The 18037-nt window shown below is 37.2% G+C and overlaps 2 protein-coding genes across 7 annotated transcripts; one reads left to right on the top strand and one right to left on the bottom strand.

Annotated features, from left to right (window-relative positions):
- Window positions 1-2677: 2677 nt before the first annotated feature.
- spryd7b (SPRY domain containing 7b) lies at window positions 2678-15041 on the bottom strand. Of its 2 annotated transcripts, none has more exons than XM_048193728.1 (5): window positions 14907-15041; window positions 6486-6602; window positions 6047-6213; window positions 5829-5931; window positions 2678-3989 (listed from the first exon to the last, which is right to left on the bottom strand). In XM_048193728.1, exons 1-5 carry the CDS (start codon window positions 14914-14916, stop codon window positions 3892-3894), a joined length of 495 nt encoding a protein of 164 aa, XP_048049685.1. In that variant the 5' UTR covers window positions 14917-15041; the 3' UTR covers window positions 2678-3891. The 2 variants fall into 2 exon arrangements, with proteins under 2 accessions (XP_048049685.1, XP_048049684.1); XM_048193727.1 differs by lacking the exon at window positions 14907-15041 and adding an exon at window positions 7007-7644.
- trim13 (tripartite motif containing 13) lies at window positions 6517-15286 on the top strand. 5 transcript variants are annotated; one of them, XR_007185321.1, is made up of 4 exons: window positions 6517-6653; window positions 9511-10752; window positions 14921-14975; window positions 15206-15286. XR_007185321.1 is itself a non-coding variant. In XM_048193724.1 (3 exons), exons 1-2 carry the CDS (start codon window positions 6630-6632, stop codon window positions 10729-10731), a joined length of 1245 nt encoding a protein of 414 aa, XP_048049681.1. In that variant the 5' UTR covers window positions 6517-6629; the 3' UTR covers window positions 10732-10752; window positions 14921-15043. The 5 variants fall into 5 exon arrangements, 4 of the variants coding, with proteins under 4 accessions (XP_048049681.1, XP_048049680.1, XP_048049679.1 ...); XM_048193724.1 differs by lacking the exon at window positions 15206-15286 and having other exon boundaries at window positions 14921-15043; XM_048193723.1 differs by lacking the exons at window positions 14921-14975; window positions 15206-15286 and adding an exon at window positions 11640-12367.
- The last annotated feature ends 2751 nt before the right edge of the window (window positions 15287-18037 follow it).

Raw genomic sequence — 18037 nt, forward strand, 5'->3', positions numbered from 1 at the left:
AGACACTAGGTGGCAGCAGACACATATCTCAACAGCTTACCAGAAAAGGAGAAAAAAAGAAAAAAACTTTTCTTTTTTTTTGGTCACTATAGACTGCTGATTTTATTATTAACTATCAAAAATGGCAGTTTTCTAATTGTGATAGTCCTTTCAACTGCATGCTGGCAATTTAGTCCAAACTTTGTCTAACTTTTTTTTTTTTTTTGTTAACTTTAATAATTATTTTTTGACTAAAAATAATAACACTTGTGTACAAACAAAATAATGTACATTCAAATATGAACATAGGCCAATATTGAAACGACAGTTTCATAGCTTTTATTTGAATGTATGTATGAATGTATATATGTATATTACATATAATGTAATGTGTTAGTTATTCATGACAGTTATTATGAAATGCTGCCTTTACCTCTAGTTTTATTCATTTTAGAACCATCAAAGTAGTACACACTTAAAAATAATAGGATGTAAGATCTATAAAGGAGTTTTTTTAAAGGCTTTTTTTAAATATTCACTGTCTGTCATTACTAATGTCTAAACCAGTTGAGAAATCAAGACAATAGGAACAACAAGAGCATCTGCTCTGGGGGGTGTTCCTGTTAGGTGTAATATTACTGGCTGATGCTAAATGGTGGTGTGCAATATTAGTAAAACACATCAAAATTAGAGACTACTTTTTAAAATAATTATATTATTATATTTTATTGTGTGTATATATCTATATATCTATCTATCTATCTATATATATATATATATATATATATATATATATATATATATATATATATATATATATATATATATATATACAGTGGGTACAGAAAGTATTCAGACCCTCTTAAATTTTTCACTCTTTGTTATATTGCAGCCATTTGCTAAAATCATTTAAGTTCATTTTTTTCCTTATTAATGTAAACACAGCACCCCATATGGACAGAAAAACAGAATTGTTGACATTTTTGCAGATTTATTTATCAGTTTTTTAAGAAAAACTGAAATATCACATGGTCCTAAGTATTCAGACCCTTTGCTGTGACACTCATATATTTAACTCAGGTGCTGTCCATTTCTTCAGATCATCCTTGAAATGGTTCTACACCTTCATTTGAGTCCAGCTGTGTTTGATTATACTGATTGGACTTGATTAGGAAAGCCACACACCTGTCTATATAAGACCTTACAGCTCACAGTGCATGTCAGAGCAAATGAGAATCATGAGGTCAAAGGAACTGCCTGAAGAGCTCAGAGACAGAATTGTGGCAAGACACAGATCTGGCCATGGTTACAAAAAAAAACATTATGCTGCACTTAACGTTACTAAGAGCACAGTGGCCTCCATAATCCTTAAATGGAAGACGTTTGGGATGACCAGAACCCTTCCTAGAGCTGGCCGTCCGACCAATCTGAGCTATCGGGGGAGAAGAGCCTTGGTGAGAGAGGTAAAGAAGAACCCAAAGATCACTGTGGCTGAGCTCCAGAGATGCAGTCGGGAGATGGGAGAAAGTTGTAGAAAGTCAACCATCACTGCAGCCCTCCACCAGTCGGGGCTTTATGGCAGAGTGGCCCGACGGAAGCCTCTCCTCAGTACAAGACACATGAAAGCCCGCATGAAGGACTCCAAGATGGTGAGAAATAAGATTCTCTGGTCTTATGAGACCAAGATAGAACTGTTTGGCCTTAATTCTAAGCGGTATGTGTGGAGAAAACCAGGCACTGCTCATCACCTGTCCAATACAGTCCCAACAGTGAAGCATGGTGGTGGCAGCATCATGCTGTGGGGGTGTTTTTCAGCTGCAGGGACAGGACGACTGGTTGCAATCGAGGGAAAGATGAATGCGGCCAAGTACAGGGATATCCTGGACGAAAACCTTCTCCAGAGTGCTCAGGACCTCAGACTGGGCCGAAGGTTTACCTTCCAACAAGACAATGACCCTAAGCACACAGCTAAAATAATGAAGGAGTGGCTTCACAACAACTCCTTGACTGTTCTTCCCAGTCAGAGCCCTGACTTAAACCCAATTGAGCATCTCTGGAGAGACCTAAAAATGGCTGTCCACCAACGTTTACCATCCAACCTGACAGAACTGGAGAGGATCTGCAAGAAGGAATGGCAGAGGATCCCCAAATCCAGGTGTGAAAAACTTGTTGCATCTTTCCCAAAAAGACTCATGGCTGTATTAGATAAAAAAGGATGCTTCTACTAAATACTGAGCAAAGGGTCTGAATACTTAGGACCATGTGATATTTCAGTTTTTCTTTTTTAATAAATCTGCAAAAATGTCAACAATTCTGTGTTTTTCTTCAATATGGGGTGCTGTGTGTACATTAATGAGGGAAAAAATTAACTTAAATGATTTTAGCAAATGGCTGAAATATAACAGAGTGAAAAATTTAAGGGGGTCTGAATACTTTCCGTACCCACTGTGTATATATACATATATATATATATATATATATATATATATACACACACACACACACAACTAGCAATGTTACAACTAACCCAATGACCCACTTATTCCCCCAATTAACAATGAAAGATCTAGAGACGCATTTTCAACTTTAACTAAATAGAACACTTTATTTTTGTAGAGACATGCTAGTATGTTGTTGAAAATTTATTTGGTCATAGGTGACTGTCCTCATTTTACACTATGACACAGAGACAGAATACTTAAGTTTATTACAGTTTAATACAGCACTTGTGGAATGTACCATAAGACAGTGTACAGAGAGAATTCAAGCTTTCTTGGGGACCAAAAAAAATTGTACAAGTCTTTCAGGACACAGTGCTTTCAGAGCGCCTTTTCTGAAAAGCACATTGCCTTTGGGTAACTGCATGGCCATTTTGTTCAAGTTAATTTTTTTTTAAATAAAATTAATGTATAATTAATAGTGGTTTAGTGATATGAGTAGATATACTCTGGTAGAATAACATTTCTGCTGTAACCAGCAAATTTTGGTTAATATTTGTCATTAATGTTGCTGTGAAGATGCGAATAAGTACAATATTATTGGAGAAAAACATATCTGAGGCAAAAAGAAAAGTTTTGGTGAATCTAACACATTTGAAGAGTTTTGGTAAGATATATGCTAATGCATCAGAAATGACCATGTTAAACAGATTCATGCATGTCTTACACTCTGGAGCCTGTCCAGTCAAAGTCACTTATTTAATATTGTGCGCAATAGAGATCACAGAGGTAAAGTGTTCAAATACACTGTGGAAAATATTGAAAATTGCTACTGATAGCAGTTTATCAATATGAAAATAATACACATGCTAAGTTCAGATGAAAGGCAAATGACAGTAACAGACTCATCAAAAATCAATGTAACTGTTTCTGATCATATATTTTAACAAGAGATGTTTGGTTTGATTCTCAACCACACATAACTAGTGCAAATACAATTGGTTCATTCAAGAGAGCTGATATTTGTGTAGATAGAGAAAGTCAACAATAAATCAACAATAATTTCTACATAAATCAAAACAAATAAGCATACAAAATACAAACAATCAGCTGCTAATTACTGTACGTTTTCATTAAATAAAAGGATATGCTCAGTTTAACAATATCATCCATTACAGAAAGTAGATTTCAGTAAGTGTCTTCAGTGCTTATGTAAAGTGTTGTCTGGGTTGTAGATTCTCTCTGTCACACGTGCGTGTACAAACACACACACACACACACACACACACACACACACACACACACACACGCGCGCACTCACGCACGCACACAAATAAAGCCTGGTTTGTCTTCCAAAACGACAAGAGCAGCAGTGGTAACAGGAAAGGCAGAAGCAACATTGAAAGAGAACATAAGCATGTGTTGCCACACACACAGTTCCACATTATGTGTGTCTGCACACGTAGCTGACGATTCAAAAGATCTGCTGTTCAAACAGAATTTTTTCAAAGCCTTCAGGTGGAGTATGGTAGAAATCACTGAACTGGCAGTCTATGATGGCACTGTCATCCACTGAGAGAGAACAGATTACAAACATCAATATGACAGTTCATCATATGAATGGCAAAAACATTTCGTGACAGTTCGTCTCTACAAACAGCGGATCATAAATCATGAAAAATCTATTTTTCTCAGTCCTTGAAAGCTTCTACTGAAAGATGCAACAAATTACCAGCATATTACATTTATTTTAAATTTATTGTTAATGAATTATTGCTTTATGATATGTTCCCTTCAATATAATCACGAGCGATTTGTGCATTTTGAAAGCTTAATTTTAATTCTTTTTTTTTTACTTTAAAAGGGACAGTTCACTTCCAAAAAAGAACAATTCTGTCATCATTTACTCACCCGTTCTAAACCCATATGGCTTTCTTTCTTCTGCAGAACAAAATTATATTTTGAAAAAACGCTGGGAACCAAACAACATTGGAGCTTGTTGACTTTTGTGCTCCACAGAAGAAAGTCATGAAGGTGATTAAAAGAAGACATATTTTTCATTTTTTGCTGAACTATCCCTTTAATTTGCACAAAATATGAACAGAAAAAGACACTGATAAAAAAAATTTTAATCTCAACACTTGAACGGCGGCTGTAGGGAACGAGTGTCCCACTTTTGAATTAAAAGAGCTAATTAAATTTTTGAAAAAAGGCTTTGCTTTTGGCTTTGGAATGTTATTTCATTAGCTGGACTAGCCTGAAAAAATAGTTTTTTAGCATGACTGGAGCTAAAGAAACTAAATAAATTATATCAATGTCAGATTTTATTAAAGAGTTGAAATGTATTATATATAATATTATATTTATATGTAATATATATTAACTCTTCAATATGATATATTATTATATATAGTACTATATAATATTAGTGAAATGTAATCTTGGCATTTCAGTGACTGTTGCCAAGATGGGTGTGTGGATGGTTGGTGTTTTAATCACAATGTTAAAATACTACAAAAGAGCAATAAAAAATAAATAAATAAATAAATAAAAACTATATAAAAAGGTTTTTTAAAATTTGCTTTAGATTAAAACTCTATAATGGATTCAGGGTTGACCCCGTTAAATTTTTTCTAAAGTGTTTGCTGAGTAATATAGTTTCTTAAGAGAATTCAAACCAGAATAATTTAATTTGTGATTCTGGAATGCCCTATTTTGGATTGTATATATGATCTGATCCCAGCAAATGTTAAAAATAAAGATGCTTTTTACCCACAGAAGGGTTAAAAGTTGGTTGTTTGTACACTGATCCCATTCATTTTGCCATTTGTGACTCTGGACCACAAAAGGGTCAATTTTTCGAAATTGAGATTTATACATCATATGAATCATTTCCACTGATGTATGGTTTGTTAGGATAGGACAATATTTGTCCGAGTTACAACTATTTGAAAATCTGGAATCTAAGGGTGCAAAAAAAATCTAAATATTGAGAAAACTGCCTTTAAAGTTGTCTAAATTAAGTTCTTAGCAACGCATATCCACTCACAAAAATACATTTTTGATATATTTACGGCAGGAAATTTACAAAATATCTTCATGGAACTAATGATTTTTGGCATAAAATAAAAATCGATAATTTTGACCCATACAATGTATTGTTGGCTATTGCTACAAATATACCTGTGTGACTTATGACTGGTTTTGTGGTCCAGGGTCACATTTGTTGATAACTTAAGAGACTATGGTAGTAAAATCTCAGGGTGGTATGGAACAATTTTCAATCCATTACCAAGATGGCCACCAAATAAATCAACTTGCTCCAATAATGACCATGAAATGTGCAAAAAATATAGCAAAAATGTTGATGTCCTGTATCTGTCACTGATAAAGACACAATACACAACTCACCATAAACTATGGGGAATACAGTCCCTCGAATACCTGAGGCTGGACAGTGCATGCTCTTTCCATTTAAGTACAGGTTCAGTTCCACGTGATCATAGGTCAGGCCCTAAAAACAGAGACTCACATTTACGACCACAAGCAATATGTCTTCTACACAATTCCACAATTTAGCTATTTATCACAATCCAGAATTAAACCAACAAACAGAAGTAAAAATGTACCACTATATCCCCCTCCTGAGGCAGGCTGTTGGCAGGTAAACGATTCTTCTCCTCATTGTTGTGGTATATTGAGCCATCATGTCTCAGTACCAAACTGTGACTGTCTTGACCCAGTGGCACCTGGTTCAAATTCACCTTCTGAGTGGCCACACCGATCCCCCAAACACCTGCATCAGAAACAAGTTTACAGGACACAGATATCTCAAGCTATACATACTCACTTTTGTGGCCAGCGGTTTAGACATTAATGGCTGTGTGTTGAGTTATTTTGAGGGGACAGCAAATTTACACTATCAGGATCCACTCTATATCAGCTACACACTCAACAACATTCAGTCTCACAGCTACAAGTTACCACCATGTTTGCATAATAATTATCAAAATACTAAAAACCTGATTATCTGATTAACATGATTAATTTCTGACAAAAAGCACTCACCCGTGGACTGGATCTTGAACTCAAAATAGCTCTTGTTCTGGTGTAGAGGGGCGTTGGCGAGGCAGGCTCCAGTTCCACAGATCCGCCTCCCACTTTTCACTATGACCACATCCGTCCCTGGGAAAAAAGGCCGAGCAAACTCTCATGACCACACTGCTACAGCACAAGGTATGTATTTCAAAACGTTTTCAGAGATATCTGCAAAAACGAGTCTGAAATTAAACTCACTTCCTGGATGCACTCAACTGAAATAAAATCAAAACAGACACTGGATCTGTCAGCTGAAGACTAGCAACTAGCATCTGATCCAGAGTAGTTAGACATGATCGACTAGATATTACTACCAACACATACATATTGTTTATTAAAAACAGTGATGGCAAACCTAGTTATTAGTTAGTTTGCGTTCTAATCGTTATTTTTAAGATATAGCATCATCTGCTAGCTTGACACATCTATTCGTTTTAAATTTAATTTGGTGACTTTTTGTGACCCCACTGAGCAGTGGAAATGACTCTTACCCATGTGATGCGTGTCTAGCTGTACGGTGGGCATATCTTTAAGGGGAGCATGACCCGGTCCGCCATCCCCGCAGCAGCCCAAACAACACGTAAAAACTGCAGCCATTCTAGCGCTGAGATCACCGGAAGTGCAGTTACACACGTCAAACTGAAGAGCGCACAGGCTTTCAGGATAGAATGGATCTCATGGAAAAATCGCTGGTGATTTTCTCGTAACCACCTCTAGGGGGCGCTTACCGGCTCAGAACCCAGAGTCCAGCATTCAAAACTACACTTACACTAATACAAATATTTAAATTAATTCGTTTAAGTGATTTGAATGTAAATCCGCCTGTGCAATCTCTATAAAATATATAAATATTTTTACAAATCCTTTTCAGTAATCATAAACGGCAGCACCCATCCTGACCAGCGCAAAGTATCAGATACCGTCGGTCTGCACTAAATTTACAGCACTGAGAAACTTTAATAGTCTTAGAACTGAAAATACACTATTTATATTTATATTGGAGAATTATTATTTTGAATGCTAAGCTCCACCAATTTTAAATGCCACATTCAACATAACAAAGAGTTAATAGATAATTTACATTTAGTCATTTAGCAGACGCTTTTATCCAAAGCGACTTACAAATGAGAATAGTAGAATCAATCAAATCAGCATGAGAACAACAGTATGTAAGTGCTGTGTGAAGTCACAGTTATGACAGTAACGTGCTCATAGCAAGGATTTTTAAATAAATAAATAAATAATACTCCATTTGTGCATTATTTAAATATCAGAATCAAAGCAATGTGCTTAAAGTTCAAAACCAAACCCAGGGCTGCGTTTTCCAAAAGCATCGTGAGCTAACTTGATCATTGGTCTTCACGATCAAATTGGTCTTCACGATCAAATTGGGCTCACGATGCTTTTGGGAAACGCAGCCCAGAAAAGCTTTGAGAACATATCATATTATTGAATTGGACTGGGATAAATTGTTTGCTTTTTTTAAGTGTATGTGCACCCCTTGTGAATTTTGGTTTGTTTTATTATCGAATTAATATACAATAAATGAAAACAATTAAAAAAAATAAATAAAAAAAAAAAATAAAAAAAACATTGTAGCGTTTATCCTGTTTCTCTGCCAAACCGGCGTTTCGCTGAGACTCTCGCCCTCTCGTGGCCAATTACGTCACTGCATGCGTTTTCATCCCTGATTCGACCAATGAGCGCGGCGCCTCGGAAGCCGTTCTCTTCCTGATGGCATGGAAACAGTGGAAGAAAAATCGAGGTCAAAATATTTTGACACGTGACTCGGTAGCGATTGGTTATCGATGCGTCAAGACCCTGACACATGGCACGGGCATATGCGACCAAAGTGGCGTGATGAAGAATCATCCTTGTGCAGAAAACACGGACGTGCTTTTTGGTTGCCTGTGTCTGTAACCCGCCATGACTAGCTGTAAACGAAAACCACGTAGTTGTTGTTGTTGTTGTTGTAGTTCACTGAATAGATGAGTTAGGCATTTGTGTGGGTAGATGATGGGTAACGCAAGTATTGACGTAATCTGTAGAGAAACGCTGATCTAGGGGAGAGTGAGAGCTCCCCCGCAACAACATCATCCAAGAGTGAAGGGATCCTCTGCATTTATTTCTCACCGCACAAAACGTGTATTCAACCACCCGAGTCTGCAAACACACTGTGCTACACGGATATTATGCTGAATGTGGCATTGAAATGTTTGGTTTTAGATTCACTGTTCAATAGCTGTCTGTGCGCATTAGTTTTAACTGCCTGGCCATACTGACTTGACCTGAACTAGTTAAAATTTCCCAATTGGAAAGGGCGAAGTCTGCACAGCAACAAGAGCCATGATTGCGTTGTGCACTGCCTAAACGGCTATAGCGCGCTTCTGGTCCAATTGCTGGTGCTTTCTGACTGCAAAATCTGCCACAGCCGTAGTAATACCTTGACAACCGGACCCGGGCATACCGAGAAACATTTTGACAACTCGACGACGGGGATAATTTTTTTTCCAAATCAATGCCTTGAAGTTTGTTGGACAGGTCCTCGGATATTCCTGCACGAAAGTTCTCACGGGGGCAATTAAAATGAAGTACTGGTGCACTCAGGAGTCTTCATCATCAGGCAATCTGAACTACTATATTTGGTTAACCTGCTGTGCCTCTTTACAGACTCGCTTAATATGCACTGTAAAATATTGACTGAACGATGCAGATTATATTGTTTCATACAAAAAAATAGCTTGCAGGGACTGAACTTTAAGCTCCTACGTGGATGCAGTTTTCTGATTCTAAGCCAGTTCGGTTGCATTATTTCTTCACTGTAGACTCATAACACATTCTCACATTATAAAAACATTTTTCAATGCAAAATGTGTGTATCTTGGTTTATTGCGCGTAATGTAGATGTTGAAAGAAGCTTGCCAAGATGATGAGAGTTGCATTGATGTGTCATGCCCCCGACAAGCTTTCATATTGATATCTTTTTCCAATTTAGGATACGATGGAGCTCTTGGAGGAGGACCTCACATGCCCAATATGCTGCTGTCTCTTCGAGGACCCGCGCGTTCTGCCGTGCTCTCACAGCTTCTGCAAAAAGTGTCTCGAGGGCATCCTGGACGGTAACCGGAGCCCTGCATGGAGACCACCGTTCAAATGTCCGACCTGTCGAAAGGAAACCGTGCACAACGGCATCGCGAGCTTGCAAGTCAATTACTCATTACGTGGCATCGTGGAGAAGTACAACAGGATTCGAGTGATGCCGAGGATGTCTCTCTGCCGAGTTCACAACGGACAACCGCTCAATATCTTCTGCGCCACGGATCTGAAGCTCATCTGTGGGTTTTGCGCCACGACAGGTGATCATAAAGGACACAAGTTTTGCGCGCTGGAGGAGGCGTACGAACGCGAGAAGCTCGCGTTTGAGGACTTGTTTCGCGTCGTGGAGGGCTGGAGGGGCACGGAGGTGCATTCGTGCCTGGAATCGTTAGAGGCAGCTAAGAAGAAAGCGCTGGAGAGGGTCTCGCGGGACGCGGATCAAGTCTCAGAGTACTTTGACAAACTTTTGCGCACGCTGGGGCACAAACGGAGCGAGATTCTCTCGGACTTGGAGACTCTGAAGCTCGCTGTCATGCAGACCTTTGACCCCGAGATCAACCAGCTGCGCTCGGCTCTCGAGGAGCAGCGGCGCGCGCTCAGCATCGCCGAATCGTTTCGTTCGCTCTCCGACCCGCTCACTTTCCTCCAGCAGATGCAGGACTTCAGAGAAAAGCTGCGTGTCATTCGGGGAACGCCACTGCCATCGCGGACTGACGTGGACGTGGGTTTGCTTGGCCTGCAGAGCTTCGATGTGAATGAATGGGACCGGGTGCGTCTTGGAGAGGTGGACAAGCTGTGCGCCCCCTACGAGAGCAGCGCGTACCTGTCTTCGTTGCCCCCTGCTGCCGCTCCGCGCTTCTCCCGGGTGATGTGGAGAGTTGTTCTGGTGGTATGTGCGTGTCTCCCCGCGCTAAACTTTCTTCCATCGGACTGTCTCGCTTTGAGCTTCCAGGATAAGGTGGTCGCGCTCAGTGGCTTTTCTCTGCCCGGTCCTGGAGAGATTGTGCGCTGGCTCGGGTTCTGCTGGAAAGAAGCGGCTGAGATCTGCACACTACTAACAGAGATGTGTCGGAACTGTATCTTGGACCTGATAAACACAACATCAGATTTCATCAGCTGATTTTATAACTCCGTTCCTTAGGTACTTTTTTATGTACTATAATGTGCCAACCTACACTATCTCGTAGATTTGTAGCATTGGAAAACGTTAGTTCTTGTCTCTGTTTTTGAATTTGTAACAAAAATACAGTTAGCATTTGTGTGCTATTAAATTGCACTGATTTTGTCTGTTGGTTTTAAATGGAAAATCAAATGTGGGTGGATGGGATACTAATGGGATAACGTTCCCAAACTTTAAATTAAAAACAAATTGCCCTGTTCACTTTATATAGAGCTAAATAGTTCATCTCCACCAGCTCATTTCGAGTACGGGCTGACAGCTTGGTTGAATAAATTATACAGTTTTGTTTAACTAAAAACTAAAAGACAAAAGTTAACTAAGAGACAAACTAAAGAAGAGGAACACTTATCCCGATGCATTGATATCTTTTATCTTCTCTGTGCGACTTATCTGGATGCTCAAGGTTAAACGTTACGTAACAATGTCAGGCTCGCAGCAGCACAATATTTAGGTTCTTCAGTCATTCATTTACAATGTTTAAATAGAATGAACTTGCATCCTGCAATATGTTTGTTTTGTTGCTGCTTTAACTCCTATTATTGCAATAGCATTTGATATCATGGGAACATTTTGAAATTATTAGTGCCTAAACAAAAGTTGTGAACATGCTTAAAGAAATGGATTGTTGTTGTTGTTGTTGTTTGTTTGGGGGGAGTTCTTTTATATAGCTACTATTTTATATTTCTATTCAAAGACCAGAGCTCACCAATGTCTCCGTAATGTTTACAATTTCACCTAAGAGAGAGATATGAGATGTGCAAGATTTAACACAGTCAGGACTGTTTAGAGAAAAAAAGAAAAGAAAAAAAAACCTGAAGGTATCCCCGTTTTTCCCACTGTTTAAACAGGAATCCTGAGAGATTCTCGGACTACTCTGTTCTGATATGACGTCACCGCTGGAGCCCTGCGCACGTCACCGAACATATATTTAGCCGACTGTTGCCAGGCGAAATGGGGATGAAAAGTGAAATTACCTACTTTAACCTACTTTACCAAATAAAACCTTACATAACAAAGAGTAAATAGAATAACAATGAATTTATTAATAAACATGCATTTTCTGAATCCATGCATAATGCATTGCCGACAAATAGGAAGCTCACTCTGAAATGGCGCCATGTGTTATGTAATTCCAATTCTTCGATTTTCTCTCTTTTTAACAAATGTAACATTGTGTCTTAATAACAAGGGCACCATCTTCAATCTATCGCATACCCTACCTATCTTGCACCAGTAACTTCAATTTTATGGCATTATTTTAAGGAAAAAAAGGCAGCCTTCAACATCATTTCTTTTTGCTTTAAACGTTTGGTCTTTCTGTGTTTAATGTTTCAAATGATTCATTTGTTTTAATTTGTCAATAGGCTACTCGTCTCTTGAAGGAACTGACTCTGAACTGAAAAGCTACACTTTGCATGTTGCTGTTTTTTATTTGTAAAGTTGAAATTTGTTAGGGATATCCAAATAAATTTTCCGTCATACATGTATAAACTATTCTAGTTCTAGCATTATGCTTATTTCTCTTTAAAATGTGTGTCAAATGAAATACATGGCATACCTCGATAATGTCTTTATTTGAAGCCTCAAAAGTCTTTTGTGTCTGTGTCCACATAGCTAGCAAAATGTGAAATGCATTAATTGTATTACTTTATTGCAGCAAACAAGCGTTTGCACATGATATATACGTCTCCGTTTAAAAAGAACTGAAATACATCAGATACACGAATTCATATATTCACCGTTTAAATTTCGATTATAAGCCGCATGTCACGCGGCGCATCATGAAATAAAGCAACACTGCATGATCAATGATACAGCAACAGGGAACATCAGCAATTAGGTTATAGTTGGTCAAGTTATATGTCTCAAAACTCCAGGAAAAAGTGTCATATGTTGTCGGGAAAGCAAAATTAATAAATATAATACATAGTGTATTTCTATGAAAAATTCCATATTACCCTAAAAAAAAAAAAAATCCTGCATCTAACATTTAAGGCACTCGAAAGGGCCGTGAGGATTTGGGACTTCAAACTCATTAGTTTGTCTATAAAGAGCGTGACGATCAGCAGCTGTATATGCACAGAAAATTTCGAGAGCTGTAAGATAATTTATCTGGACTAACCTAAGTTGCCCCGACATAAACACACTCACACACTTAAAAAAAGAAAAAAAGGCGGACCTTTTTTTCCCCTTGGTACTTCTGTCCGAACACACGTTGACCAGTAACTGTAATCAATTCAGGACACGCGAAACCAGTCTAATCACAATTAAAATTAAGCCAAAAAACCCCAAACAAACAAAAATAAAATAAAAACAGGGTTAGGCTATTGTTTAGCGAACAGTAAAATAAAAGATCCGAATCAAATATACTTTCTTACGGCCATATAGAGGACTTCGCCATGCATAACACCTAAATAAGGAGGCTAGAAAAAAAGGTAAATGCGGAAAACAGCATATAGGTATTTTGAATGTGATTCAAAAAGGTAGGCTATTTAATAAAATCCGTCGCTTACAAATACGTCTTTATAGCCATCAAATCGTGATATGTTAAAAAAAAAATTATCAAGACAATTTCAGGCTAAGTCATATGACGCATAGTGACTGCATAATTTTATTTTAAAAAACTTTTCCATTTAAATTGTTAAAAAGTGTGTTTTGCCATAGCCAAATAATAGATTCAAATCAGCTCTGTGCACTTTTCCTATGATCACAGCTGTGCTGACCATCTTTAGTCCATATCTAAAAGCATCATATGACTAAAATGAAGCGTCAGAAGATTAAATCGACATGTGTCAGAAGCGGTCGTGTTACGAGTTAAAGGCAACAACGGTTTAAGTGCTCGCCAATTAAACAAAAAAATAAAACGTCATTTCTTTATTGCCAAGGATACAAGATGTGATAAAATCAGAGGAAAATACACCATTCAGACATGAAAAACAGACGCATTTCTGCGTATAAAAGGGCCTCTTATAAGACTCCCCAAAGTTAGCCTATCTGAAATACATTGACCCCGGCAAAATAATAAATTAATACATAGGATGATAATTTCTCAAAATACAAGGATATGGCAAGAACAAGATCAAATCGTGGTTATTTAGCCGAAATTATTTAGCCTGCTCATAATTGGGTCTTTTTTTTTATTTCATTTCATAAAATGGCGGAAATTATTTCAATGGCATTTAAAACCCGCATTGCGAGACACTGCTTTTTTCATTATTTTTTTAGGCTATCAGACCTTTATTCAATATTTTACAAAAATCATAAACATTTTATATTGTTTTATAACCTATAGGCACAGTCTTGTAGGTTACATAATCAACTACCTGTAACTGTTAACACGAAATGACACAAGTCATACAACTATCGGAAATACTGAAAAAATGATTTTCCCACAACAGAATTTCGTTGGGCGATAAGCTTTTTTATGTTATATAAGAATGATAGGCTACGCATGCGTAAACTCTCCAGCATGAAACTGGAGACATTTGCTTCCATGTTAATATGTCGTCTGTTGCAACTAACTTTACCGGGAAAAAAGAAGAAGAAAAAAAAAAGCTGTTAGTCAATTTTGTTAGCTCAGTGTAGTCACCAGAAATGAAGAATACTTTAAAAGAGATATGTATACACGCTACGGGTTCATTCACCAGAAAAATAAAACACATTTTTACAACAGTACTGAAACACAGCAGAGCACAAAAGCGACCACAAAACGAGATCTCACTTGACAACAGTTGCGCTCCCTGTGAAAATGTGTAAAAAAACAAAAGATGAACAGATACATCGACAAACAGTGCACTACGGAAAATGAGACAGGTCAGAGGTTTTTTTTTTTTTTTTTACCCTTTTTTCAGTTTTATTATTTATTTGCATTAACAGAAAATTTAACAGCACATTTAGGAAAATAATAGTGATTTCAATAGTGAATATTTAATGAGAAAACAGAAAGAAAAAAAGGATACAAGGGTAGAATTATATATATATTTCTTTTTTTGAAAAAAAAAAAAAAAAAAAAAAGGGAAACAAACAATGTTTACATGAACATAATTTTTTTTTTCATGAACAAAAAAAAAAACCCACTTAACCCAAACAAAGCTAAACTCTGCATCTCTCTTTACCTTTGACCATTCAGTTTGCTCCGATGAGGCCTGGATGATGATGTTGGAATGATGATTCAGTCCATGAAGGTATTTCAGTACCAGTGAGTCAGCCACTACCTGCGCCGGCTAGGCCCCGGTAGCTGTGATAAAAAGATGACGTGCATGTGCTGCTTGGTGACTTCTTGCTTCAGCAGCACGAGCAATATTGGAGGCATTGGCCAAGGAGTAACTCCAATATTTACATGCTGCTAAAGCAAGACAACACACGTGCACGCATTTACACACATACAATCTCTCTCTCTCTCTCTACTGCGTAGGTCCCAGGAATTGATGCTGCAGCACATCACGGCCTGCATCTCTGTATCACCACAAACCATTCTGTGCTGCTACACCATCACCTAGAGAGGGTCCCTCTCTCTCAATCACGCACTCACACCCTCGGCAACATGACCAAGCACTGCCAGAATCAGAGCGAGTGACTCCTCTCCTCCCTCTCTCTCTTTCTCTCAGCAGGGCTTGAGGCATTCCAGGACTCCATCTGAAACACAGAAGAGAGGAGGACGCTTGAGTGAGAACATACACACAGCAGCTGGACGTGATGCTGTCAGTTTGCAGTAAAATATTTCAGTGTCTTCTTCTGTGTTTGCCAGCAATCCATTTGCATGCAATAAAAAAAAATGGCAGTGCTACATTTGTGTGCAGGACCTGGTAATGTACAATTAAGTGTTCAGGAAATACATACTTAAGTGTATTTTTTATTTTATTTCATATATGCCTATTATGTAGCTTACATTTCTAATTTTCTTTAAATAATAAAAAAACTTTAACACAACAGCCTGCATACAGTTTAATATATGCTTTTCACAGATGAATGCACACTGAATCAGAGAATTTTTTGCACTTCAGTAAAATAGCACTTATAAAATCAGTACTAATGTTATGGGACGATTATGTCCGATTATTTAAAAGAAGCATCATTCCCAATGGGTCCTGTACTGTTGTTTTGCAATATTTACATTTTATTATATTTTGGAACAGGACACAAGAGACGACTGAAAATAAAGCATTACAAGATATATATTTTGCATCACATCCTCCATTCTGATTTTCTACAGGCTGGGCTCTAATATGGAGATCACTGCAGACACACCTCTCAGCAAATTTCCTGCATTATACTAAAACCTGTCCTCTGGCTACTCTGTCAAAAAATAATTTTATTAAAGGAAACAAGCAACTAGTAATATTGTCTTCTAGACCAGACTGGATTTAACCTTCACGACAGTGATTCAGCGCTGACAACATCCTGCCTCGTAGTCATCTTCAACAGCGGGAACCGACCTGCCACCAGCTTCCCAAAGTGCTGTCCCACAACAGAATACATCTCTTATGAATACACCTCCACTATGCTAAATAACATATCTCTACTTTCTGAATCAATCACTGTGCACTGTGCCTTAAGTACAGTTATGATTAAAAAAAGATAATGCTAATATTTACAAAGTCAATCTGAATTTTAAAAAATTCTGAAGTACCGATATTAATATTAGATATATTTATTCAATCAAAAATAGAATGGCAAATACAGAATCTTAATAACCAAGTATTTTCTTTGACACACAAGCATTGTAAAGACTTAGAATTTAGTAAAAGTAAAATACAATTTTGTTGAATTAAATCCTACTTTAATTAGAAATTGGAGAATTGTAGTACAACACAATAATTCAAGTACATTTTCATGCCTGCTATATACTGGGCACTGCATAGATGAATGAACTGAAGCATAAGGGTGAGATCTGCAATGAGTGTACTAAACACCATTTTACAGCCAATAATACCAATTGTAATCAACCGAACACACACACACACACACACACACATATACATATATATATATATATATATATATATATATATATTTTTATTAACAGTTTGCATCTTTGTTAGTATATTAAAATATATTAATTATAACAAACATATTAACTGAAGCATCTGTTTATTATGAGAATTGAGGTATAACACTGACACCAAGGTTACGACCTGACTAACATAACTATGGAATTTGGGTCAATGATCCAACATGGATTCACAGCCAAGAAACAGCCATTGTGATAATGCTATAATATTTGTATATAATGTTTAGCTCCTGTCATGATGAAGTCACTGACTTTGTTTTCAAAATCTCCTACACAATTTTTTCTTTTCTTTTTTACACACACACACACACACACACACACACACACACACACACACACACACACACACACACACACAAAAAGTAGAAGAATTTTCCAAAATTAGCCAGTTAAGTTTTTTTGCTCCAACAAAACCAAATGCCTAAATGTGATCTCCAAGATTGACAGGAAAACAACTAGACCCTTTCTCACACTATATGGCCACTATATTCTCACACTTAGCCTGTAAGAGCCAATAACCTGCACTTGATATTGACAACAAACTTGTATTTGCTTCGAAACAAGAGTTGCCATCTGAACCCCCCCCCCAACATTTACTTGAATTAACATACATCAGAAATACAAATAAAACCACTACAGACATTACTAATGAATTTACACTTTCAAAGAAGCTAAAGCCAACCCACCAAGGCCTGAGAAAAAGGAGTGAATTCAATACCATAACAGACAAATGTAAGTAATATTAAATAATAAAAATAAAAGTTTTACACTTCACTTATGCAAACAACCACAGTGTAGATCTAAAGCGGCCACCTCATTGCTTGAAGGGGATTTTTAAGCCTTAATACCATAATGGCTTGCCAGATGTCAAATGCTGAAAGTGTTATTTACTGGGTATAGAGCACCTAAACTGCCTAGTTGTGGTAAAAATGTGTTTTAGCCCTTCTCTTAAAACAATTAACACGATACATAAATTAAATTGCAGATATATGTTATTACCTTGAATTGTTGTCTGGTTTCTGACATCACAACCAGGATAATTCTAGAAAAAAAAAGAGAAAGTCATTAAAATACAGACATTATGTTAGTAGCTACAGTTCTAATAATCTGATGTAACAGACAGCAGCAAAACTTAAAACCAGATACATTTACAGTTTTAAAAAACATAGACCTATAGTTTAAAAAAAATTAAATAAAATGGATATGCCTATAGTTAATGTTACAATGTGTCTGTGT

The sequence above is a fragment of the Megalobrama amblycephala genome, linkage group LG6, assembly GCF_018812025.1.
Source record: "Megalobrama amblycephala isolate DHTTF-2021 linkage group LG6, ASM1881202v1, whole genome shotgun sequence".
Taxonomy (NCBI): Eukaryota; Metazoa; Chordata; class Actinopteri; order Cypriniformes; family Xenocyprididae; genus Megalobrama; species Megalobrama amblycephala.

Coding starts and splice junctions, on each gene's coding strand:
- trim13 (XM_048193724.1), top strand. CDS start 6,630: ATGACCACACTGCTACAGCACAAG. Junction 6,654..9,510: donor CCACACTGCTACAGCACAAG/GTATGTATTTCA, acceptor TTTCCAATTTAG/GATACGATGGAGCTCTTGGA.
- spryd7b (XM_048193727.1), bottom strand. CDS start 7,112: ATGGCTGCAGTTTTTACGTGTTGTTTGGGCTGCTGCGGGGATGGCGGA. Junction 5,932..6,046: donor CTCAGGAGGGGGATATAGTG/GTACATTTTTAC, acceptor CTCTGTTTTTAG/GGCCTGACCTATGATCACGT. Junction 3,990..5,828: donor TGTATTCCCCATAGTTTATG/GTGAGTTGTGTA, acceptor GTTCTCTCTCAG/TGGATGACAGTGCCATCATA.